Below are 26,331 nucleotides of genomic sequence, written 5' to 3'. Positions count from 1 at the left end.
TTCCAAAGATCATATATTCAAGTAAGAAAAAAAAATTTCAAGTTTATGTATATATAGAAAAAGGACCCTAAGCATAAAATGCCAGACAGTGAAGGCATTTATTTCTAGGTAGAATTATGGGAGGTATTTAATTTATTTAAAGGTTTTATTTATTTATTCATGAGAGACACACACACAGGCAGAGACACAGGCAAAGAGAGAAGCAGGCTCCATGCAGGGAGCCTGATGTGGGACTCAATCCTGGGACTCCAGGATCACATCCTGGGGTGAAGGCAGGTGCTTAACGGCTGAGCCACCCAGGCATCCCTATTTAAATGTTTTCTAATTATAGACATATTCTGGGTTTTAAAATTTTTTATGTCAAATGTGCATTATTCTTATTATCAGAAGAAAATATATTTTTATCTCTTGGATTTTTGTCTCTTAAAACCCTATATTTCTTCTGGATCAAGCCATGACTGCCAAAGTGGTAAATTAAAAATAAACATAGAGACTCCTCATCAAAGATATGCCAATGGCAAACAGGCACATGAAAAGAGGCTCCACATCATATATCATCAGGGAAATGCAAATTACAACAACGAAAGACATCACTACACACCTATTGGGATGGCCAAAATCTGAAACACCCCCAACACCAAATGCTGGTGAGGCTGTGGAACAAAAGCTCTCAATCACTGCTGGTGGGAAAGCCAGAGTACAGCCACTTTGTAAGATAGCTTGGTGGTTTCTTACAAAACTTAACATACTCTTTCTGTACAATCCAGCAGTCACACTCCTTGGCATTTACCCAAAGGGTTTGAAAACTTATGTCCACATAAAAATCTGCACATGGATATTTCTGGCAGCTTTATTCACACTGCCCAAATCAGGAGGCAACCAAGAAGTCCTCCAGAGGGTGAATGGAGAAATAAACTGGTATCTGTCCAGGCAATGGAATATTACTTACTGCTAAAAAGAAATGAGCTATTTTTTTTTTTTTAAACATTTTGTTCATTTTTTTTAAATTTTATTTATTTATGATAGGCACACAGTGAGAGAGAGAGAAGCAGAGACATAGGCAGAGGGAGAAGCAGGCTCCATGCACCGGGAGCCCGACGTGGGATTCGATCCCGGGTCTCCAGGATCGCGCCCCGGGCCAAAGGCAGGCGCCAAACCGCTGCGCCACCCAGGGATCCCAAGAAATGAGCTATTAAACCATGAAAAGACAAGGAAGAGCCATAAATGCATTTTACTAAGTGAAAGAATCCAATCTAAGATGACTACTTACTGTGTAATTCCAACTGTGTGACCTTCTGGAAAAGAAAAAACCATGGAGATAGTAAAAAGATCAGTGGTTGCCAGGGAGGAGGCAGGGAGACAGATGAATGGGTGGAGCACGGAGGATTTTTAGGGCAGGAAAATACTCTGTATGATATTTTGATGATGGGTTTGTACATCTGTCCAAACCCACCAAATGGACACTATCAAGAGGAAACCCTGAGGTAAACTACATGCTTCAGCTGATTATGATGTGTTAGCACAGATTCATCCTCGGTAAAATCTATAGAATACTTGTGAGTGATGTTGACAATGGGGGTGACTACACACAGGTAGGGCCCAGGGCATGTGCGAAATCTCAATTTTATTATAAATCTAAACTACTCTAAAAAAATTTCAAGTCTTTAAAAAAAAGATACACGTGAGCACTGAATGCCCCATGTGACTGTTCACCCAGCTTTCACAGGGCCTCTAGATTTGTAGGGATCTACTCTTAATAATAAAATAAGCTTGCAGAGCCAGGTAAGTTTATTTATTTAGCTGTGGTAAGGAATATATAACTAAAACTTACCATTTTAACCATTTTTAAGTATATAATCAGTGGTACTAAATAATTCACACTGTTGTGCAACCAGCATGGCCATTCATTTCCAGAATTTTTTTGTTGTTCCAAACTGCCACTATCCTTATTAAGCACTAACTTCCCATTTTCCCTTTTCCCACCACCCCATGGCAACCACTACTCTGCTAGCTATCTCTGTGAATTGAAATACTCTGGCTATCTCCTGTAAGTGGGATCATACATTTGTCTTTTGCAAATGGCCTCATTCACTTCACCTCATGTTTTCAAGGTTATTCCATGATAAAGTATGTGTCACAATTTCATTTTTTAAGGTGGAACAATATTCCATTGTATGTATATACCACATTTTGTGTACCCATTCATCTGCTGGTGGACATTTAGGATGTACTGCCTTTTGGCCATTGTGAAGAATGCTGCTATAAACATTGGTGAAGTTATAGACTGAATATGTGTCCCCCCTGCTGAAATTCATACAATGAAACCTAATCCCCAGTGTGACTGGTATTTGGAGTGGGGCCTTCAAGAGGTGATCAGGTCATGAGGGTAGAGGACAGGATTAGTGCCCTCATAAGAGACCTCAAAGAGCTCCCTCACCCTGTCTGCCATGTGAGGACGAGAAGACAGCTGTCTATGAGCCAGAAAGGAGCCTTCACTAGATACCCAATCTGCCAGCAGCCTGATCTTGTACTGCCCAGCCTCCAACCATGAGAAACTTCTGCCATTTATAAGCTGCCCTGTTTGTAGTCCTTTTGTTAAAATAGCTCAAATGGACTATGATAGTGTACAAGTAGTTGTTTGAGATCCTGCTGTCAATTCTTCTGGGTACATACCTAGAAGTGAGGCTGCAGATATGGTAATTTTAGATTTAATTTCTTGAGGAATTGCCAAACGGTTTTCCATAGGAAGTGCACCACTTTACATTCCTACCAGCAGAGCACGAGGGTCCCATTGCACCATGTCCTTGCCAACACTCATTATTTTCCATGTTTTAAAGAATAACCATCCTTGGGCAGCCCGGGTAGCTCAGCAGTTTAGCGCCACCTTCAGCCCAGGGCCTGATCCTGGAGACCCAGGATCGATTCCCATGTCGGGCCCCCTGCATGGAGCCTGCTTCTCCCTCTGCCTGTGTCTCTGCCTCTGTGTGTGTGTGTGTGTGTCTCTCATGAATAAATAAATAAAATCTTTAAAAAAAAAAAAAAGAATAACCATTCTAATGAGGTAAATTGAGATCTCAAAGAAACCAAAACAGACATTTTCATGATATGTGTACAATATAAAACACTCTAGAAGATCTCCATGAACTTTTTAGTCAAAGATGAATCCAGTCAGATGCTTGGGAGTTTTTTTTAACCTATTCAGACTTCAGAAGAGTCGTAATATATAAATATATAGATGCACAGATAGATGGATGGATGGATTTCAAGAAAGGCCATATTCTTTAAAATCATCAGATTCTTAAAGAGGTATATGAAACCTTAAAAATATAATAAGCCGAAATGTGTGGGATACAGCTAAACATATTTAGAGGAAGACTATAGTTGTAAAAGCTTTATAGGCATTTAATGAAGATCTAATATAAATGATCCAAAATTCTACTCTAAGAATTTAGAAGAGCAGCAAAGTAAATCAAAAGTAAACAGAAGTGGGATGCCTGGGTGGCTCAGTGGTTGAGCATCTGCCTTCAGCTCAGGGCATGATCCTGGGAGGCTGGGATCGAGTCCCATATTGGGTTTCCCATTGGAAGCCTGCTTCTCCCTCTGCCTATATGTCTCTGCCCCTCTCTCTGTGTCTCTCATGAATAAATAAATAAAATCTTAAAAAATAAAGAGAGAACTAAGAAATAAAGATATGAGCAGAAATCAACAAATTAGAAAACAAAATTAACACAACTCTTTATTCTAGAAGCTAGAGGTTCTTTGAAAAGATAAACAAAATGAACAAAACTTTTAATTAAACTGATCAAGAAAAAAAAGAGAACACAAGTCACCAAAAGAGTACATGAACAAGGGGGTTATTGCCACAGATTCTACAGATATGAAAGGATAATATTAAAATACCATAAAAACTCTTAGTGCCAATAAATTTGACAATGTAGATGGGACAGACCAATTTCTTGCAAAATACAACTTACCAAAAACCTAAGAAGAAGAAAAAAAAAAACCCAGAAAATCTAAATAGCCTTACAACTATTATAAAAATTGCATTTGCTATCAAAAACTTTCCTAAAAAGAAAACTCCAGGCCCAGGTGATTTTACTGGTGAATGCCATCACACGCTCAAGGAAGAAATACCACCAGTTGTTCACAATTGTTTCAAAAATTAGAAGAGGGGCAGCCCGGGTGGCTCAGCGGTTTGGCACCGCCTTTGGCCCAGGGCCTGATCCTGGAGACCCAGGATCAAGTCTCACATCGGGCTCCCTGCATGGAGCCGGCTCCTCCCTCTGCCTGTGTCTCTGCTTCTCTCTTCCTCTGTGTCTCTCATTAATAAATAAATAACATCTTTAAAAATAATAAAAGATTAAGAAAATAAGTCATATACTGGTGGGAAATATCCACAACACATGTATAAATTAATGAGCTTGTTTCAGGATATATGAAGACTCTTAAAACTAAATACAACAAACAATACAATTTTTTAAATAAGGAAAGGAGTGGGGAGCTGGCTCAGTTGATAGAATGTGCAACTCTTGGTCTTAGGGTCATGAGTTCAAGTCCCATGTTGGGGGAAGTTTACTTAAAAAAATAAAGGAGCAAAAAATAAATAAATAAATAAATAAATAAATAAAGGAGCATTAAAAAAATACGACAAAATAAAATAGGAAAAGGATACTTCTCAGAAGAAAGCTCTATAAATGGCTAATAAGCACTTGAAAACATGCTTAATATCATTAGTCATCAGGAAAAGGCAAATTAAAGCCATAGAGATACTACCACTCATCAAATTAGATAAAATTAAAAGACTGACTATATCAAGTATTGGCGAGGATGTGGAGACTGGAAGTCATATACTGAAGGTGGGAATGTACAATGGTACACGCACCTCAGGAAAAAGTTTGGCAATTTCTTAAAATGTTAAACATAAATTCACCATAGAACCTGATCTTTCCACTATTTATTTACCCCATAAAAACAAAAATATATGTCTACACAAAGACTTAAAATAAATGTTAATGGCAGCTTTATTTGTAGTAGTTCAAAGATATAAAAAGCCCACTGGACAGAAGGAAGGATGGATAGATTGATCAATCAATCAATCAATCAATCAATTGTGGTACATCCACACTGGAATAGCACTCTGCAATGAAAAGAAGCAGACTATCAATACAGGCAACAGGGATGAATCAGAATCCTTTGCAGAGTGAAAGAAGACCGGCAAAAAGGAGTACGTACTGTAGGATTCCATTTATGTAAAATTCTAGACAGTATTTAAACTGACCAAATACAGTTCATGGTGGCCCGAGGACAGGAGTGGAGAGGCAGGCAGAAGCCCAAGGGGCATGAGGAGACCTCCGCGTTGACAGAAATGTTTATCGTGGTTGTGATGATGATGGTCTCCCTGATATACACACGTCAGAATTCACCAAGTGTTCTACCTTAAATACACACAGTTTATTATGCTCCAGTTATATCTTTAAAAGTTATGAAGAGAAAAAGATTAAGAAACAGATAAATCATACAACTCTGCCTTACTTTGAAGATACAAAATTTCTTTCACATAACAACACAGCAAAAAGATTGGCCATCGGCATACCATTCCTGACAACCAAAAGAAAATATTCCCAGTAAGCAGGCAGTTCTAGCCCATGTTCATCCATGAGGATATCCACCTCAAGTGGCTGCCAACCAAAACCCCAAAGGAAACCTAACTGGCCTTGACCTCTTCGTAAAAATGTAAAAAGCTCGGTGTAGTTAGTGTACTGGCGTCAATTTAGGGAAACAGTCAAAACTTATGTATTGAAAGCTCAGTAAAGGTGTGGGAACCACTTGCCTGAAAGTGTAGTTTCCTGGAACCAGGTTAGACAGACGTAAGCTGGGGGAATCAGCTGGGGTCTTCTCCTCTTGGAAGGCGTCATTAACTTCTTCCCAATGATAACTCACGATTTTAGTGTCATCTGTACTTTCTAGGGAGATTTAAAAACACATGGAGACCAGAATGAAATGCAAGAACAGTGAAACAAAATTTATAATTTATAGTCCTCATGCTTAAATTTGTTTTTGCATGAAATTGCGGAATTATATAGATTTCAATGGAGATGTATTATGTGCTAGCAGGAGGATTTTTCTTCTTCCTAAACCATCATCACTATTTTCCTCCTGAATTTCCACCAGTTTTCCTCCTGAATTCCTCACCCAGATTGGGTGAGGCTGCTTTCACTCAGCTGTGAATTTTAAAAAACAGTGACAGGCACTATTGCTTTTTTAAAAACAGGAGTCAAGGGGCACCTGGGTGGCTCAGCAGTTGAGCATCTGTGTGATCCTGGGGTTCTGGGATAGAGTCCACATCAGGCTTCCCCTGCAGGGAGCCTGCTTCTCCCTCTGCCTACATCTCTACCTCTCTCTGTGTGTCTCTAATGAATAAATAAATAAAATCTTAAAAAAAAAAAAAAAGAGAGAGATGCTTATGTATAATTTATCACACCCCTTTTACTACCCTCATCATTAAGGTGTAAATCTAGAGAAAGGTAGTATCCTACAAGAAAACTTCCCTTTCCTGTGCTAAAAAGAGAGCAAATGAAATATGCTCCATGCAATCACAGAGACTGAGACCTGGAAGAGAGTCAGCTGCATCTAACTCAGTTAAAGAACTAGCTTGTGTGACAGCTTAATAATCCCAGACTCCTGTCCTAAGCCATCCTGCATCAGAGAAATCAAAATGTGGTACATTTCCCCATGTAAATATTTTCATCTAAAATATGCTTTGTTTTCATGTTGTTAAGGGGGAAATGTGGATATTTGTATTTGAATAGGCAAAAATGATGTCAATGTAATTTGTGTATATTTGCAGACTTGCAAAATGGAGCAGAATTAGCAGCCGACAATTACCCTTTACTCCAAAGAATCTGGTATTAACTTTGTGGTTAAATGTACACAAATGCAAATACCAGCCACACTGCGATTGAACATACTTTGTCACATGTCTATATCTATCTATATCAATGTAGTCAATTTCCATCTATTCTTGTTTGCATGGATGCCTGGAGTCACACAGGCATACAGTCACACAGTCTTCCACATATAAGAGAACGAATGAACTCTGATCAAATTAACAAAACACTACCAACCCTCAATGAAGGCAACCCTCCTCATTTTGTTAAAGTGATTTTCCAGTTGCTCATCACATATACTAGATTAAAAAGGAAATTCTCTAAGAATTGCTTTAATTCCAAACCAAACAGCGAGGCCCTAAAGAAGTTTTTGTGGACAAGCAGGACATAACCGATGGCAAGATGAACATTGGACAAAGCTGTGAGCCACATGCCCAATGAGGGAGACACTGGGGATCGGCGTGAGTGTGCAAGCCCTCCTGGCTTCATAAAGAACACCAGGAAGCCTTGCAGCAACGTGGGGCGGAGAGACTTTGAAGTGCCACAGATACCCACGGCTGCCGTCGATGAGGGCGGACGTCAAAGGCAGGGTGAGCACTTGCGTCTGGGGAGACACAACAGCCATGGGGGGCAGGTTGACTCTTCTGGCTGTGTGACAGGAGAAAGGGACACTGACTGAGCCTGTTAGGTGTGTACAGATCATAACCCCGATAAAAGCACCTGCCTTTTAAAAGTTGGTTATAAACATCCTGTCAAGAAGGCGTTTATCCTATAGGCCTCAGCTGTGGAGACTACCTCCAACAGTTTCAGAACCTTCCTATGAAGGTTGAGGAGCCTGTCTGCAGATTTACATCTTGGCAGGCAAGTCCCAGCCCAGGGGATGTGTGTGTACTAATAACCAGGGCTTCCTCACATAGCCTGAGCAGGAATTGCAGACACGGAGCAGAGGAGCACACTTCTAGCTCCTGCCATGGACAGCTGGGTCTGAAATCTTTGACGCAGGCACCCCCCACTACCCACACTGAACTCTGGCTGGAATAACACTCAGGCAGAATGTGCTGAAAGGGAGCGTGGAGCCTCAGAAGTAACGGCTGGGAGGAAGCGCTGGCACAGAGGCGGCCTGCCTCCAACTGGACAGGTTGTGGCCACCCAAATGACAAAGGGCCCCCTGCTTCTAATTCCCATAAACGCACTGGCCTGCGGGCTAGTGGCAGCCTGCAAGCCCAGTGCATACATTCCCCAGCACCCATGGAAGGGGAGACTGAGGCGTGGGGAAGGGAGATGGAGTAGTGACGGGAGCAGAGGTTGGCACATGGCTACCCCCTGACCTGGTACCCTTAAATAGCAGCATTGAGCAAGTACTAAGAATTACACAGAATGCAGAAAGGGGTGAGGGGAGGCATAATCACTGCATATTTTCTCTAGAGTAGAGCCAAACATAAAAATAAAAGATACAATATCATTCTGGCACCAAAAACGGATGTAAACCCATACAACACAAGGCCATTCTCTCACACAGGCTTACCTGGCTTAACAGTGACATTGACAAATCCTTCTCCAAAGGCATTCTCACTAGAAACTGCTACTTTGAAGGCATAAAGTCCCGCTGACAACTGCAACATAAAGAAAAGTTTCAGGGGTAAACATGCTAAGGATGTGATAGGTCCATTGCCTAGAAAGTCCTAAAATCTTCCAGAAACCGTTCTCCTGAACTAAGCACAGCAAAGGGTCTTAGGAGAAGGTCTCATCTGGAGCTGTGCAGACATTGCCACATGATCGAAGCCAGTGCCCTGGCACACTGGAAATCACCCAGAAAAGCCCACAGCCTCGTCACAGATGCTCACGGACCTGCTGAGGGCAGCAGTCCATAAATTGGCCGTCAGTGGTCTGGCACTCAGAGAAGCGGAGCACGGTGGTTATATGAGCTTGCGCTGCACCCATGGCTGTGTGGTCTCAGGACCAAAGACAAAATGATCATCAGGTGGGAAACCAGATCCCTAGTAGCTAAGTCAGTTTCTTGATCCTTATGATCCAGGAAGGGGACGAGTTTCTTCTTGTGAGGGGCTTACCTCTTGGAGCAGTATCTGATAGCCAAAGCATTTGTGAGCTGGAATGGAATTATGGGCAACTCTAGAAATATGCCTACTTGCTTGAGAAGCAGATCTAACCAGAACGTCTCTACCACTAAAAAGACGATGGGACTTAGAACACAGGCTTTGCAACCTCACCACAGAAACCCTTGGGCAACCAGTCTCCTTTATCCAAGCTGATATGCCAAGTAATTAAAATAAAGAAAAGCTATCTGAAAAGTTTCCTTCTTTCAACATTTGCCCGTCTACATGGTTGAAACTATGGTTGAAACTTTATTCATTTATAACCTTCTTCTGATCTTAGTCATAAAACAGATTTGAGGCTCAACAGCTAAAGTGTTAGCTGAATTCTATGATGTGCTGTCAGAGACAATCAGTCTGCAGTTACTTACTTGAGAGATATTAAGAGTTTGCATGTGCCTTTCTTTTATTTCATCTCGGTAGTCTTCAGGGTGGCGCATTAAACTCCATTCATAGCTATATGCAGTTTCTGAGAGCAAAAAAGAAATATGAGTAATCAAATTTGGAAAGGTTGTTTTAACAATCTGGGCAGATGGAAGAGGATGACAGCCCTGACCCCAGCAGAAGGGACAGCTGAGATATTCTGAACTCTGCTTTCAACTGTCATCCAGGTAAAGAACTGTGAGATTTCTCTATCCTTTTAACGTAAAATGTGTTTTATTAGAAAAACACACAGCTTATGGAAAAATTCATGAAATGTAGAAACTGAAAAAGAAAAAAAAAGAAAAGAAAAGAAAACCATCTCCCTGCTCTTAAATTTACCATTTGATGACTTTCCTTTCAGGGTGACTATATATTTACATATAAATTTCAACTACAGTATAATCCATTGTTCTTTTTTCTCCTTTTAATAAAAGGCAAGGAGATTTCCATACATTTCATCTGTTGTGGGGGTTTAAGGACACAAAAACGGGTTAAACCTCTGTGCGAAGACGAGAATGTCTCCCACCGTGAGATGCTACTAATTCAGGTGTGCAGTGCCTCAACTAACAGGATTAAAGGCAAATGCCAAATATCATCTCTGCTTAAATGTCGACCCATAGGTGATAGAGGGGAAAGCAAATGAGGGAATTAACCTGAACGAGAAACATTCAACATTTTAAGAACGAATATACTTTAGGAAAGAATGCCTTTGGCTGCTCAGGGGAAGAACTCAAATGTTTGCTTCTGGACAAGCAGAAGAAAGGGCATTTTGAATGAGCACTGGGTGTTATACTATATGTTGGGAAATCGAACTCCAATAAAAAAATATACAAAAAAAATAAGTTAAAAAAAAAAAGAAAGGGCATTTTAAGCAACATATTTCGAAGAGCTGGTGTGAGGCATCCTGAGAACCTCAGAGCCCCGCTGTCAACACCAGAACATCTGTAAAGAGAGCTTGGGGCACATGCCCCACGCCCTCTCTCCTCAGGGTAAAATCTTCCCACGCCTTCTGGGTGACCACAGGTCAAACTCTGGAATGTGGAAACCTCTCTAGCTCTAACACATCCCTTGCTTTGCATCCTCAGAAATGCATGACCTTCTGTCCTGACCAATTACAGGATATGTCCTGTATTTCATTTCCCATACTCTTCCTCTAGTTTGAACTACTTCAGTGAGGTTTAAGGCTTAGGACCACCAAAGCCTCGCCACCACTCCCGACCCTTCAGTGGGGACCTCACACAGTGTTGTTCAAGTGAACCTGTGCAGTAAATAACCAGCAAAGACTGGTGAAGAGCAACCCAGCTACCTGGCCTCTGGTGTCACAAAGGAAAACCAAACCCTTACCTGCAGGTAGGGCTGACACAACAAAAGCCTTCAGCTCCACTTCATTTTCAGGTAAAGTCAGTATCAGGTTATCTCCAGCAGACACGACGAGCTCTTGTGCTATGAGTTGATTAGACATAGTACAGTCCTTTACACACAATAATGCTATTATATTACTGCCCCGTGATAGATTTGTTTTTAGGTAAGACAAAATAACATCTCTCTTTATAGTAGTTCTCCTCCCTCTGATTTTATCTAAGATACTTCTTTCCTCTGGCTAGTAACCTACCACGACCCATATTATGCTGTAGGGCCAATTTCATAAATTTTAAGTCATCTGTGTGAGTTGACAAGGGGAAGAAAATCACAATTTGGATTGACTGAGCACAGTGTTGGGTAATAAGGTTTTTGGAAGAACAGGTCGGGTACTATAAGTTGAGCCTCTTCTTTCTCTTACCATCAGTGCTTCTTGACTCCGTGGTATGTGCTACTTTCATTAAAAAATTGAGTGTAATCCTAAGTGTTTCTGTATCATTAGTCACACACCACTCAGTTCTGTTAGCAGCCTCGTGAATTACCACTGATGGCCTCGCTCCTGGAACCTTTCCAAGAGAAAACCCAGTCAACCTCCATAAAAAGGCGATTTTAACTCAGGCGGCGGAGACATTCACTCTCATCAAAAGCACTTATCCACTATATCAGCACTCAGAACAAGGTTCATTTACCTCCTCTGTAAGCAGCAGAACACTGATGTATTATTCAATTGGCATGATGTAACTGGACATTAGTTTCACTTATAAAATACAATTGAGATATGTCAAGATATCACACAGATATCACACAGAGAAAAGCACTGAAGAGCTCCCATTCTGTTTTGTCTTAAAGCAGAGTGCTCCTCAGAGGTCTCGGCTACTTGGAGGTGTCAGGGGGCCAGTGGCTCACTCACAACTGATCCTCACCTTTCAGTACCCTGTCCTTCCAGAGCATTCCTGGACCACCTGCAGGGGCCTCCTCGGCCTCTGGCTCCTCTTTCCCATTACTTCCATGGACTCTGTGCCCTGAAAGTCAGTAACCGTGGACGGAGAGGGGACACTGGTCCCAACCTATCATTTTATCCTAAGTGTTTCTGTATCATTAGTCACACACCATTCAGTTCTGTTAGCAGCCTCGTGAATTACCACTGATGGCCTCGCTCCTGGAGCCTTTCCAAGAGAAAACCCAGTCAACCTCCATAAAAAGGTGATTTTTAACTCAGGCGGCGGAGACATTCACTCTCATCAAAAGCACTTTTCCGCTAAATCAGCACTCAGAACAAGATTCAGATGAGGCAACTGAGCTCAGAAAGGCCAAGTAATTGCTCAAAGTTATATGAATAATTAGCAAAAATAGATCCACCAATATTTAATTAATTTAAATGTATTGATTTCAACAAACACACATAGCAGATGACACTATGCCAGGCTCGGTTCTAAGGACGTTAAAAAATGATTACTTCATCTAACCTTCTACTAATTCCATGCAGTAGGTCCTATTAGAACCCAAGGATCCTATATCCCAGGCTGGTTTCCTTTCCAAAATACCACACAGTTCTCTTCTGCCATTACCTTTCTCTGTACTCAAGCTTAGGGTAAAAGTAATTGAACAAGGCAGAGAGGGCTATCCCCAAAGCATGTCAACCACAGAATGGCTTTGGAAACAAGGTCTCTAGTACCTCCTTTATTAGTAAACCTAATGGGAGCTCATCAGTGCTCATCATGATCTCTGCAACCCCTGGCTTCCTTCATGACATCTTTCTACCTGGAAGTATTCTTTCTATCCCTCAGTGCATGCCTCCTCTGGATGCCCTGCCTCTCTGGCAAGGCCACTCAGCCTGCCCCATAAGTTCCTTTGGGTCTCCCAGCTCCTTATGTAAAGACATTCCCAATGATCCTCCTGAGGCCTCTCCCCAGCTTACCCATTGCCCTCCCTGGAAGGTCCCATGTGTGCCCTACACCCTCACTTATCACCTCTATGCTGATGACTCCTGATCCTTTATCTTTAGCCCATTGCTCATCTAATGTCCAGTCCCACACACTCATCTATCTGAGTCCCCTGTCTTTCATCCTGCCATTGAGCCATTCATCAAATCCTAATGATTCCAGCCCCCAGACATCTCTTGAATGTTATTTCTCTCCATCCTTGCAACCACTCCCTCTAGTCCTTATGGATCTTGTCTCCACTCAACTCCATATTATTTTCTTGAAAACACATCTGATCAGTTTGTTTTCCTGCTTAAAATCATTCAGAGAGGGGCACCTGGGTGGCTCAGGGGTTGAGTGTCTGCCTTTGGCTCAGGGCATGATCCTGGGGTCCTGGGATCAAGTCCCACACTGGGTTCCCCAGAGGGAACCTACTTCTCCCTCTAACTGTGTCTCTGCCTCTCTGTGTCTCTCATGAATAAATAAATAAAATCTTTAAAAATAAAATCATTCAGAGATTCTCTATACATACCCAATAAAGCATAAACTCCTTAGCACAGACTGCAGATCTTTCAAAATCTTGTCCTGCTTACCACTCTAGATCCATACTTTGCCATTCCCTCTCACTCACATGATTTGTTCTAGCCACACTGACCTCCTAACAGCTCTCCCAAAATGTCACTCAAGCCCTAGTCCTTCTGTTCTCTTGCACAGGCAGTGGATGAGGTGATGGCTGGGAAATGCTGAGCCCTGTACTCAGTAAGTGTTCACTGAACAGAATTATCATTATGGTTATTACACACTGTGCTGCCTTGACCTGAACAACACATCAACCCCCATTTTTAATTGGATTGCTGTATCCTGGCATTATCACCTCTGGAAAGGCTTTCCTGGCCTTCAGAAAGGTCAAGCTGGGTTTCTCCCTCCGCTCCCACAGCAACCTGTCCCAGCACTTACCACATGATACGAAAACCCCGTTATTCTCATTTCCTGCACTACAGATCACTGAGGGAAAAGACAATGTCTGTTCATCTATTCGTTCCTGGTGTGGAGCACCATTTCTAGCACTGGGGAGAGGCTTGAAGATGTGCCTGGAGGGAATGAGCAAACTTTATAAAGTTGTAGCTACTCTACTCCATAGCATGATTTGTACTTTTCTCCCACCTATACTGTTCTTATAGTTACCTGTCCCAGGAGCAGTGGGCGGAGATTCAGGTTGCTGGGATGGGGTAGGCTCAGCGGGGACGAGGCTAGTGGGAAGGGTCATGGCACCATGCTCTGGGCTCCACGTGGGGACTGTGAGAGGTGGGTTCTCCTCTGTGGAGGCTGGGCTGAACTCCAGTCTGGCTGGAGGATCATAGGACAGCATGAGACCCTAGGAGATCAATCACAAAAACACACTGTTACAAAAAAAAAAAAAAAGCAAAAAATGGTTGACCTCATTGAGCAACACAATGTCACTGACCTTTTACATAAATGAGATTTGTGGCATTCAAAATACCATATCTAGGGACGCTTGGGTGGCTTACCAATTGAGCGTCTGCCTTCGACTCAGGGAGTGATCCCAGAGTCCCGGGATTGAGTCCCACATCAGGCGCTTTGCAAGGAGGCTGCTTCTTCCTCTGCCTGTGTCTCTGCCCTTCTCTATGTGTCTCTCATGAATAAATAATGAAAATCTTAAAAAAAAAAAACAAAAAAAAACAAAAAAAAAAACCTCATATCTAGTATCACAAAACACTAGAAGTCTGGACCATCTCTCTCTTTTTTTAAGATTTATTTATTTATGAGAGAGAGAGAGCATGTGCACACACACATGAGTGTTGGGGGTGAAGAAGGAGAGAGAATCTTAAGCAGACTCCACACTGAGCACAGATCCTGAGGCAGGCCTGGACTCCAGAACCCTGAGATCATGACCTGAGCTAAAACCACGAGCTGGACACTTAACTAAGCCACCCAGGTGCCCCAAGACCACTTCTCTAAAATAATCTCTCTGCTACCCATTAAAAATTTAAGAAAATGGGGCACCTGGGTGGCTCAGTGGTTGAGTGTCTGCCTTCAGCTCAGGTTGTGATCCCAGGGTCCTGGGATTGAGTCCCGTATCAGGCTCTCTGGAGGAAGCCTGCTTCTCCTCTGCCTATGTCTCTGCCTCTCTGTCTCTCATGAATAAATAAACAAATAAATAAAATCTTAAAAAGAAAAAAAGTAAGAAAATTGTAGGTTGGACAATTATAAGTGAACATACACATGCCATCACTTGAGATGAAAAGAGAAAATAACCGTAGTAAGCCCCCAAACTAGTAAATAAGACAAAAACTGAATCAATCAGATAACTCAACAACCAGGCTTCTAGAGTAAATGATATCTATTTGTACCCTCTACTGAGTATAAATTGTAACAGGAAGTTAGAGTAACAGCCAACTTAGTGTTTTTGTTTTGTTTTGTTTTGTTTTGTTTTTTAAAGATTTATTTCTTTATTTGAGGTGGAGTCAGAGCAGAGAGAGATGTGGAGAGAATCCCAAGCAAGCTCCATGGTCAGCTTGGAGCCTGATGCAGAGCTTGATCCCACAACCCTGAGATCAAAACCTGAGCCAAAATCAAGAGTCAGACATTCAACAGACTGAGCTGCCTAAGCACCACAGCCAACTTTAAGTTTTTAAATTGAGTATTCTGTGCCATAGAGGAAAGTCTCATAAAATGATAATAAAATGCTCTTCTGAGCCTCATCTGCCAGTGGGCCAGGTGAGTAAAAGTCATGCTCAGGACACAGGAGACCCAAGGGGGAAGGTGCCATGAGAAATCCATAGAAAGAAAGCTATAAGTGAAATGTAAATCAGGGGATGCCTGGATGGCTCAGAGGTTGAGCACCTGCCCCTGGCTCAGGGCGTGATCTGCAGTCTGAGGGTCTCAGGATTGAGTCCCACATCAGGCTCCCTGCCTAGAGCCTTCTTCTCCCTCTGCCTACATCTCTACCTCTCTCTCTCTCTCTCTCTGTGTGTGTCTTTCGTGAATAAATAAATAAAATCTTAAAAAAAAAAACAAACCTGGTAGTGGGTTATAGGAAAGGAAAAATAATTTTTCTTCTGCCCTTCTAGTTCTTTGGCTGAGACCACCACTCTCCAAATAAAAAGGCAGATTAACAGAAGGAAAACAAATTTAATTATGTGTATACAAATGTATGTGCAGGTGCTCCATAAAGATAGGAGATGCAAAGGAATGACCAAAACAAAATATTTAATGTATTTTAGACAAAGAAACAATAGATTTGTGAAGAATTAATAAGACAAAGGGGTTTGAACTTCTGATAGTTAGTGGTGAAGAAGTAACAAGGTTATATAGTCCCCTCTCCCCCAAATCCCTGTCTCTGGTGACATGTCTCCCCTAAATCCCCTCCAGGTACAGGGTGGCTACCTTTCACATGAGAGACTGCTCTCCTGCTTTCCAGGGGACAAAAGCAGATTATCCTTCCTGCACCGCTGTTTCTTAGGTGCCGTGTTTGGGGATGACAATCTGAACCCCTACAGCGTCTACCATAATTTTAAGATGCTTGGTTTCTTTGAGGTTTCAGACATCAAGGTTTGTAAAGTACGTGCTGATATAGGAGACTTCACTGCATCTGTGCTGAGAACACTATGAGGTTCAGAATCCCTGCAAACCAGAGCTCCAGAACAGGTGTTTGCAACGTATTATAGTGGAACCTCTGTAGAGGCTGCTTTGGGGCAAGCAACTTGAACATCAGAAACCTGAGAAAGGTAGCAGGACCCACAGTCACCCCAAACCCCTGTCGGCTGATATCCATAAGCCCTAGATGACCAATGGGCTACTTACACCCAAACACAGATACCAAATGGGAAACACTGCATGCATCCCCCATGTCCTCACCTTCCCACATAACCAGCCCCCACCACTGCCTCATGGCAGTCCTCTCTGCTTTGCCATCCTGCCCGCTGCTCCCTTGCAGTATATTCAATACACTACTATCTCCTTTGTTCTGCCCTGGGTGAGTTCCTCCACCAACCATGCCACTGGCCTCCAGCCTATATCAGCTTGCCCATTTGGTGGCCCCCTCCCCCACCCATCCGATCAAGAGACCCCACAGCCTCTGTAAACTCCACAAGATAAACCAGATTTTTTAGTTTGAGAGCCTTGAAAAACTACTACCAAGATGAAATAAAAAATGGTCTACAGACAGTGGTAGGAAACATTAGAGTGCCTCTCCAAGGGTTCACAGCCACCAGGTCATGGCTGATGGGATGACGACTCCCCTCGTGCCTCTTGTGCAGACCACTTGCTTTCCCACTACGTGGCCTCTCTGGGTTGGAAGGGAATGCCAGGTCTCCACTCACCCTTGGGCCCTGCCTCCATGAGCTCCAGAGAGAGCTCCTTGCTGAGCTGTCAGTATGTAGGTCCTCCCTGACACACCCCACCCAGAGAACCTGGATCCCCCACGGAAGCCATGGGCACCCTCGCCCCCCATTTCAGCCTTCAGCTCACAGCCTGGCTTGGTCAACAAGAGTCTCAGATGCCTCCTTTCTTTTTTCTACTCTAACTACTCTAAAACAACTTCTCAAAAGTCTGGTCTTGCCCACTTGAAAACAAAACTGTAGGAAACATTGTTTATCCTCTACAAATTTAATCTGGATTTGTTTCAAATTTCTTGACTGTGTCCTATTCAGTTTATTTTATGAATAATGCTATGTGTCTTTCTATGTACAGATATTTTTGTTCCTATTGAGTAAACTTAGAGGTTGAATGGCTGGTTATATGCTAAGTCTATGTTTATCTTTTTTTTTAAGTTCTTGCTTTTTTTTTTTTTTTTAATTGTTTAAAGAGAGAGAGCTTGGGTTGCTTGGGTGGCTCAGTGGTTGAGCATCTGCCTTCAGCTCAGTGCGTGATCCTGGAGTCCTGGGGTCCTGCGTTGGGCACCCTGCTTCTCCCTCTGCCTGTGTCTCTGCCTCCCTCTCACTGTCTCTCATGAATAAATAAACAAAATCTTAAAAAAAAAATAGAGCTTGCAAGAACAGGGGAGGAGGGGTAAGGGTGGAGGGGCAAAGGGAGAGGTCATCAGAATCCTAAGCACACTCTACCTCAAAGCAGAGCCCTGGGCGGGGCTGGATCTCATGACCCTGAGATCACTACCTGAGCCAAAATCAGGAGTCTGTTGCTCAAACAACTTGCTCAAACAACTGAGCCACCCAGGTACCCCAAGAATTTCATAAAATTTCTAGAACGCTTATATACAAATACAACATAAAGAAAGCTTAGTATTAGTTATGATTTAATAATACTTCCCATGCCATTTAACACATCAAATAAGCCTAATTAGTTATCATCTCCCTTCTATAAAGAGGAAGAATAATTTTTTGGCATGATTTTCCAGGGACACTGGAAAATCTGAGTTAATTTGAGGTAAAAAAGGGACGCCTGGGTGGCTCAGCAGTTGGGTGTCGGCCTTAGGCTCAGGGTGTGATCCCGGGGCCCAGGGATTGAGTCCCAAATTGGGCTCCCTGTGGAGCCTGCTTCTCCCTCTGCCTGTGTCTCTGCCTCTCTCTCTCTCTCTCTCTCTCTTTCATGAATAAATAAGTAAAATCTTAAAAAAAAAAAAAAAAAAAACCTGAGGTCAAAAGGATTGAGAACTTGATATTTGAAAGTTTGTCAGAAACTGTCAAAAGGTTTTAAAACACATTCAAATATTAAGTGAAGTAATACTTAGTAATCCATTTACCATAGTAGCAATTAAACGATTCCTAGGCAAATACAGAAAATTAAAAACAAAAACACCTTACCTCTTTTAATAGAGAGGATTTGGCTTTCTTAAGTAACTGAAACACCTGATCAGGAAATTATTTTGACAAGATACAAGATCTTTGTTTCTTCTAGGCAGATTACTGAGAAAGGTAAAGGAAAACCTTTCATAATCTCTTATCAAGAGCAAGCCAGTCATCTAAGAAACCTTTGTCCTTTCAACAAAGAAAAAATCAAATCCTAATTCTGCACTAATTTTACTTAAGATATTAAAACTCATTTATTTAGATTCATTCTAATCTTAGTCCTGATCACAGATAAAATTCCCTGCCCTTTTATTTCTAGTAATACTCCTAGTAGCTTCTAGTTTTAATCATATATATTATATTTTTAACCCTTTTCTCTAAATTTTTCATGAAAATGAAGAAAGCAATTACTAACTTTTACATTAGCATCCTGTTCTTTGCTTTATAACTTCTAGAAACATGGGCTTTCTCATAGAAAATTTCTTAGTGTGGGATAAAATTTACTTAGTAATAGACCAAAATACCTTTAATCCTCCATGAAAGGAAGAAAAAATGGATAAACCTGTGTTCTGTAGTTAATGTTTCAGTATTTTACCTTATTAGGAAGTGATCTGGATGGTGGATAAATTTAACTTAATTCATCACTTAACTTAGCAAAACTTTAAGGCTTCAGGTTACAAAAAAATTTGGAGAAACTGTTTTAAAAATGCACCTAAAACCTTTTTACCTGATTTACATCTATTTAACTTACTTGTTCTTAACAAACTATGTTTACATTACCTACAAAAACTTTATTAGATACTAGACAACATCAGTCATCATCCTGGGTTATTTTTCTAGCTAACGGAGTTTGTTAACAGAGATGTCACAAGTTGGCTAGTTGATTAGTAAACCCAGCTGGAATTCTATTGCTGTTACCTCCAAAGATAAGCCTGCTTTCAAGAAACCAACAAACATAAACTAGCTTTTATATTAAATATTTCCTAGTTCATGTAAACCTGAAAAACATTTGAGTTAGTATCTATTATATTTAATTTAATTTATATAAGTGTAGGGGCATCCGGGAGGCTCAGCTGGTTAAGCGTCTGCCTTTGGCTCAGGTCATGATCCCTGGGTCCTGGGATCGAGCCCCGCATCGATCGGCTCCCTGCTTTGGGGGAAGTCTGCTTCTCTCTCCCTCTGCCTACGTCTGCCCCTACTTGCTTCCTCACTCTCCGTCAAATAAATAAAATAAAATAAAAAATTTATATAAGTGTTTGTTTAAGCCACTTAAATAGAACTCTTCTACAAATTAATTTGGGCATTGCCATCCAGAGATAGAAACTACCACACATTTATGACATACATGTGCAAAGATACATATAAGCATAAAGACAGAAGCAGAGACTTCGTATGTGTTTTTTAAAGATTTTATTTATTTATTTATGAGAGACACAGACAGAGGCAGAGACCTAGGCAAAGGGAGAAGCATGCTCCATGCTGGGAGTCTGATGTGGGACTTGATCCCAGGACTCCAGGATCATGTCCCAGGCTGAAGGCAGACACTTAACCACTGAGCCACCCAGCATCCTGTATGTTTTGTTTTAAAAATTTAGCCATTATTGGGCATCTGGCTGGCTCAATCAGTAGAGCATATGATTCTTGATCTCAGCCAGGCACGGAGCCTACTTAAAAATAAATGAGAGATGCCTGGGTAGTTCAATGTTGAGCATTTGGCTTCCGCTCAGGGCATGATCCCGGAGTATGGGGATGGGGGGTTCGAGTCCCGCATGGTGCTCCCCGCAGGGAGCCTGCTTCTCCCTCTGCCTATGTCTCTGCCTCTCTCTGTGTGTCTCTCATGAATAAATAAATAACATCTTTTAAAAAAATGTGTGAATGAATACATATATATATATAAATAAATATTAGCCATGTGACAGATAGGATAATATACATTCACTCACCATGAAGTAAAAAGGTAGAAAGGTCTTTTGAAATTTAGGGCAATGAAAAATCCTTTGGATTTTTATTTTGGATAAGTTTATTTGCTCAGATGGCTAAAACTTTCTCTATCAATATTTGTAGAGAAATCACATGATTTTTCATTGGCCCAAATTTCAAATGACCTTTCCCTCTTTTATTCTTCTGATAAACATTACCTCACCAAGGGTACCTGGGATGCTCAGTCTGTTAAGCTTCCGACTCTAGATTTGGGCTCAGGTAGTGATCTTAGGGGTCCTGAGACTGAGCTGCGTGTTGTGGGGCTTCGTGCTCTGTGAGGGGGTTTGGCTTGAGATTCTCTCTCCCTCTCCCTCTGCCTCTCCAGATCCTGCACATGCGGCCTCTCTCCCTCAAATAAATAAACCTTAAAAAAAAAAAAAGAATACCTCACTGAAGTTTGTAAAACATTTGTTATCTCAAAGAGACAGTGAAGGAAAGTTCTTTTAGGAAGTTTTTAGTAAGGACAGATATTTCTGGTAGCACTGAATGACTCCTTGGACTCAAGAGGATTCGCAGAGATGATGCAAAAGATATCTCATTTTTATTTTTCTGTAGGGCACTTCAGAGATCTGAGAGAGCTGACCCTGGTATAAACCTTACTTTGAGCCAGCTCCTGCTTTTTCCAGGATTCTACTACAGGTACTGAGTGGGTTTTAAAGTGGAGAGTATAGCTAAGGCACTTACCAGAATTTAGCAAGGTTTTTTTATTAATTTTAATTTTAGTTTCCCTTTGGCCATTTCAAGGGAATAAGTAAGAATTTACCCGAAAATCCCTCAGAGTCTTGTCAGCTCTGAAGGGGTCCATACAGGGATGTCTGTATGGATATCAAGTTGGCAGACTATTTATAGGCTTGGTTCACAGTCTTTTCAAAGTGCTCAGCTATGGTCATGAACAGTGGTCCCCCATCCTATTTTCTGCCTTTTTATCAATCCATTAATCTCAGAAGGTAATATATGTGTTAAAAACTTTGGAGGATCCTCCCTGGACTTAGGAAATTCTTTATGGCATCTAGATCAGCCTTTGAAAGAAGAAATGAAAAGTACCAGAAGAGGATACTATGACTTCAGTGGTCAGATTTTTAAATTATTTTAAGATTTATTTATTTAGGGCAGCCCCAGGTGGCTCAGCGGTTTAGTGCCACCTGCAGCACAGGGTGTGATCCTGGAGACCCAGGATCGAGTCCCACATCAGGCTCCTTGCATGGAGACTGCTTCTCCCTCTGCCTGTGTCTCTCTGCCTCTCTCTCTCTCTCTCTCTCTCTCTCTCTCTGTGTTTCTCATAAATAAATAAATAAATCTTTTTTTTTAAAGATTTATTTATTTATTTGAGAGCAAGTGTGTGAGCAGAGAGGAGTGGAGAGAGAGGGACAAGGGGACTGCAGTGAGCGCAAAGCCCAACATGGGGCTCATTCTTAAGGTCCTGAGATCATGTCTGAGCTGAAATCAAGAATCGAATGGTTAACCAACTGAGCCACCCAGGCATCCGACTGTTGGTCTTATTTTGAAAGAGAACTGTTTAGAGGCGCCTGGGTGGCTAAGGGATTGAGCTCTGCCTTTGGCTCAGGGTATGATCCCGGGGTTTTGGGGTTGGGTCCAGCATAGGGCTCTCTGTGGGGAACCTGCTTCTCCCTCTGCCTGGGTTTATGCCTCTCTCATGAATAAATAAATTAAAAATCTTAAGAAAAAGATAACTGTTTAATAATAATTCTTCAAGTGGAAAAGCAGTCCAGAAGATTGCCAGAATGGATGTTAGACCAAGGAGGGTAGAGGGGAAGCTGTGCGCTGTCATGTCTGTCTCGTAGTTTTTTGTTGTAGCGTACCTCTTATGTCGTTAATTTTCATATTAGCCTTTTAAAATGAGTCTTTTAATGAAGCTATTTGGGAATTTTGAAGGTTTTTGGAGACTTCCAAAAATAGGTATCCCCATTCTGCTTGTTTAACTTGGGAATCCTTGCTGCCAAGTGCACTTTTTTTTTTTTAAGATTTTATTTATTTATTTGAGAGCGAGCGAGCACACACAAGTAGGGGGAATGGCAGGCAGAAGAAGCAGGAGAAGCAGACTCCCAGCTGAGCAGGGATCCTGAGGCAGGACTCAAACTCAGGACTCTGGGATCATGACCTGAGACCAAGGCAGACGTTTAAGTGAGGCAACTAGGCACCCCCATGTGCATTTTTAAAAAATATTTTATTTATTCATGAGAGACACACAGACAGAGGCAGAGACACAGGCAGAGGGAGAAGCAGGCTCCATGCAGGGAGCCCGACGTGGTACTCGATCCCAGGTCTCCAGGATCACACCGTGTGCTGGAGGCGGCGCTAAACCACTGTGCCACCAGGGCTGCCCACCGTGTGCATTTTTTAAGTGATCTTATTTCATTGGAACATTTCTCATAATGGCCACTGTGATTCTAGGTTGTTTTAGTGAGATTTTGCCGTATGTATAGATGTTTGTAGCTCGGGGACTGTAGTCCTTATGATGAGTGAGCAGAGAAGGCCAGCTGAGGACAAAACAAGCTCACACCCTGCAAGCTCCGCACCCCCACTTCTGGGTGGGGTCAGTGTGACACTCCTCCAGGAAACTCCCTACCTTGCTGAGGGAAAAACCACCTCCTATAGAAGTTGCCAAGCCCTCCAGTATCCTTAGGTCCTCTTTAGCATATGAAAGCCCTTTTGAAATCTCTCTTTTCCTCCGCTCCTCCCCCAACTCCCAGGTATATAATCAGCTATCCCTCACAAGCCTGGAGCTGCAGCTCTTTCTGCTGGCGGGTCCTGCCCCCACGCTTTCATAAAAACACCATTTTGCACCAAAGACGTCTCAAAAATTCTTTCTTGGTCATCGGCTCCAGACCTCATTCCACCAACTGCACGAACATTCCAAAATTATATCACTTAGACTAAAATAAGCAGGTGTATCTAATGCTTTAGAATTTAGAGATCCAATTCTTTCAGCCACCCTTCATCTACAACAGAACGAGACATGGAAGTGCACGCCTTAATTTAGGGGTAGTAACTAGGTGCTATAATGGTGTCTTGGCCAAGAAAAGTCCCGTGCACACCTCCAAAATTTCCCAACGTGGAGCCAGGGACCGGGGAAGGGGTTGAGCCAAGCCAACCTCAACAAATGAGTCTGCAGCTGCCACTGGGCCAGAACCACAGTAAGGGTTCCAGTCAGATGGGGGATTGTGGTTGAAACTGCCAGCAGTTCCTGATGTGGAGAACAAAGGCAAAAGAAATTTAGATAAAATTTAATGTCCTTACCTCTTGTAACCTCTGGACAAATACTTGAGGCTGCACCTAAAACATTCCTCTGGAAACTCCCAACTGTCTTAATGTTAATCCTTTGCCTGAGGCAAAAAGCAACTTTATCTTGACAACAGCTAGACCTCCAGGATCTTCTAAATCTTCTTTAACATACGAAAATCCTTTTGAAAACTTCCTTTGTCTCTACTCTGCGATTTAAAAGTAACTAATTCCTCCTCACAATCCCAGGGCAGCTCTTTCTGCCCAAGGGTACTGTCCCTGGGAGCTTTAATAAAACCACCTTTTTTGCAGAGAATGTCTCAAGAATTCTGTGTTGACTGTTCACTCTCTGGCCCCACATAAAATCATTTGTTCCCACGGTGGAGCTAATGACTCCAAACAAACGGGGAACTCTGGAAAGCAAGAGATCCAGAGCTCATTGCAAGGAAAGCAGAGGCCAGAACCTTAGGGGAGCGTTCCTAGGGCAAAGGCGAGAAAGAACGCAGAAAGGGGTTCTCGGTGCCACGGTTGTGTTTCAGGTCACCTGGAATACCTTTAGCAGTGTACTTCACATCCCACTGTGACTGCTGCCAAATCTGTTAATTCACAATTCTGGCTCCCGGCTTGCTCAGGATCAATGACTACTGATCTCAGGATTGTGAGTTCAAGCCCCATAATGGGTGTAGAGATTACATAAAAATAAAGTCTTAAAAGAAAACCCCACAATAATTCAACTGACTCGGTTTTTGAGATCTAATTGGCCTTTTTTGAATCAATTGAACCATTTTCATGAATGGGGCAGCACCCTATAGAAAGGACCTCCACTGGGCTAGGGAAAGGAAAAGTTTTTCAGCACAAGATAAAGCAACTGTAAACAACAAAAAAGGATTATTTCCAGGAAGGTCACCTCCCTTTGGGGAACTAAATGGTCTCATTCATGGATGACTTCACAGGTGCAGGCTGGGAAGTTCCAGAATGATTCATTAATACTACCTCTCTGGGGAAGGTTGATTTGCAAGCCCTGGTTTGCGGAAGTGGGCCTAGCACAGGTTGAAGAAACCCCGCCCTGTGAGTAGGACAGGCCTAATCCAGAGGCAGCCCATCCCTGCACCTCCCTGGAATTTAAGCAACAAAAAATATTCTGGTTGTCCGAGAGATAAGAAAACCATTCCCCTCCACGCCCTGACTGAAATGTCCCTGAACAGGTTCATGTTGACCTTCTGAGAAATCAATAACCTGGCTGCTATACTATTCCCCCAGTTTCTTTGCCTTTAAGCCGTCTTTTTGCCTTTAAAAGATGCCTGTAATTGCTAATCGGGGCTCTCTGCCACCTCTGAGGCGGAGAGCCCGTTTGCGCAAATGTTCAATAAACCCTCTTGCTAATTGCATCTGCCTGTCTGGGGTCTGAGTCTCTGGGGCGTCCACCGGGACACGTTGGCACCCGTGAGCCAGGGTCCAACAAGGTGACTCCACCAGGAGCCTGTGGGTTTTCTTTGTAAAGGTGCACTGTGCAGATGGGCCAGCTCCCCTGAAATACTGGGAGAGGCACCCGAGGGAGCAGTGCTAAGTCATCACTAGGTGGCTGCCCTTGTTTCTCTAGGGCAGAAACGCTGTTCGTTCTTTCCCACAGTGTAGTCCTGACAGCTCAGCAGAGAACGAGGTGTGGTGTCACCTGGCAGCTCTGAGGGCTGCCCTCCTAGGCCTCAGACCTCCAGCCCCACACAGGCCCTCCCATCTGGCCCCAGCCCCAGTCTCCAGCAATCAGGCCCACCTCTTCTCCAGAGCTGCTCCTGGGCTGTTCCTGGAGCGGAAAAGTCTCCTTTCCCTGCACCTCTCCTGAGGGTGGACTTGTGACCAACGACCTGCTCTCTGAGGTGTGTTTCAGGGCCGGAATCCAGGCCGACCCATTCAGCTGACGGGGCGCGGGCTCCCCCTGCTTCTCTGCGGCTGTCGGACGGCTGTGTCCATTGGAGGAGGTGCTGCCCATCGGGCCTCCGGAGTGCAGGTCCCCACGGGGGTCCTGGGCTCTCCCTCTAGGCTCCTGCTGCCAGTGGGGCTGGACAAGGTCTAGTTCGGGCTCCCTGTAGTCCGCCAAGTACCTGGCTGGCTCCTCGGGGGCCTGCTCCTTGCCTAGGAAGGGCAAGTCTTTTCTGATGTCCTCCGGAGAGTCCCCCCAGAGTCCCGAGGGAGAGCCCCTGGCCTGCAGCATCCTCTCCCCGTAGTCCAGCAGTTGTGTTGGCCTTGGGGCTGGCCTGAGCACAAAGGTGAGGTGCGACCTCATGGAGTCCGTCTTCTGGGGCTCGCAGTTCTCAGGGCGTGGGCAGTTCAACAGGTAGCAGCGGCCTTCAAACCACCAGGCCAGGTCACAGCTGGCCAGATCACAGCATGCGGCCGTGCAGTGTGCCACGGGGATGGGCTGTGGCACCCGCATGATTCTGGTTGTTTCCAGGTTGGGTGAGACAATGGCATTGTCGAACGTCCTCCCCTCGCTGCATCGGCTCCGGGCGCAACCTGCAAACAGCGCAGCCTCCAATGAGGAACAAAACCACCAGCAGTTTGCACAGACAGTGCCCTGTGCTATCTTACAATCCCTCTCTCCCCACATCGGTCCGACACTGGTCCTCCCATCCTTCCACCCCTG

The 26,331-nt window shown here is 43.1% G+C and overlaps 1 protein-coding gene across 7 annotated transcripts in view; it reads right to left on the bottom strand.

Annotated features, from left to right (window-relative positions):
- Window positions 1-26,331, bottom strand: part of KIAA0319 (KIAA0319 ortholog) — a 101,382-nt gene that overhangs the window by 33,413 nt on the left and 41,638 nt on the right. For all 7 annotated transcript variants that reach the window (XR_003235079.2, XR_011995660.1, XM_025999298.2 and 4 more), the window contains exons 3-8: window positions 25,462-26,201; window positions 13,888-14,077; window positions 10,766-10,864; window positions 9,370-9,467; window positions 8,413-8,500; window positions 5,831-5,963 (exon numbers count right to left, since the gene is read on the bottom strand). Coding sequence is in view for 5 of the 7 variants with exons in the window: in XM_025999298.2 (XP_025855083.2) it covers window positions 5,831-5,963; window positions 8,413-8,500; window positions 9,370-9,467; window positions 10,766-10,864; window positions 13,888-14,077; window positions 25,462-26,201 (1,348 nt within the window). In the remaining 2 variants the exon portion in view is untranslated. The remainder of the gene's footprint in view (window positions 1-5,830; window positions 5,964-8,412; window positions 8,501-9,369; window positions 9,468-10,765; window positions 10,865-13,887; window positions 14,078-25,461; window positions 26,202-26,331) is intronic.

This window comes from Vulpes vulpes, chromosome 12 (assembly GCF_048418805.1).
Source record: "Vulpes vulpes isolate BD-2025 chromosome 12, VulVul3, whole genome shotgun sequence".
Classification (NCBI taxonomy): domain Eukaryota; kingdom Metazoa; phylum Chordata; class Mammalia; order Carnivora; family Canidae; genus Vulpes; species Vulpes vulpes.
Note: the sequence above shows the minus strand (reverse complement) of the source record. Positions and strands in the feature narration are given on the sequence as shown.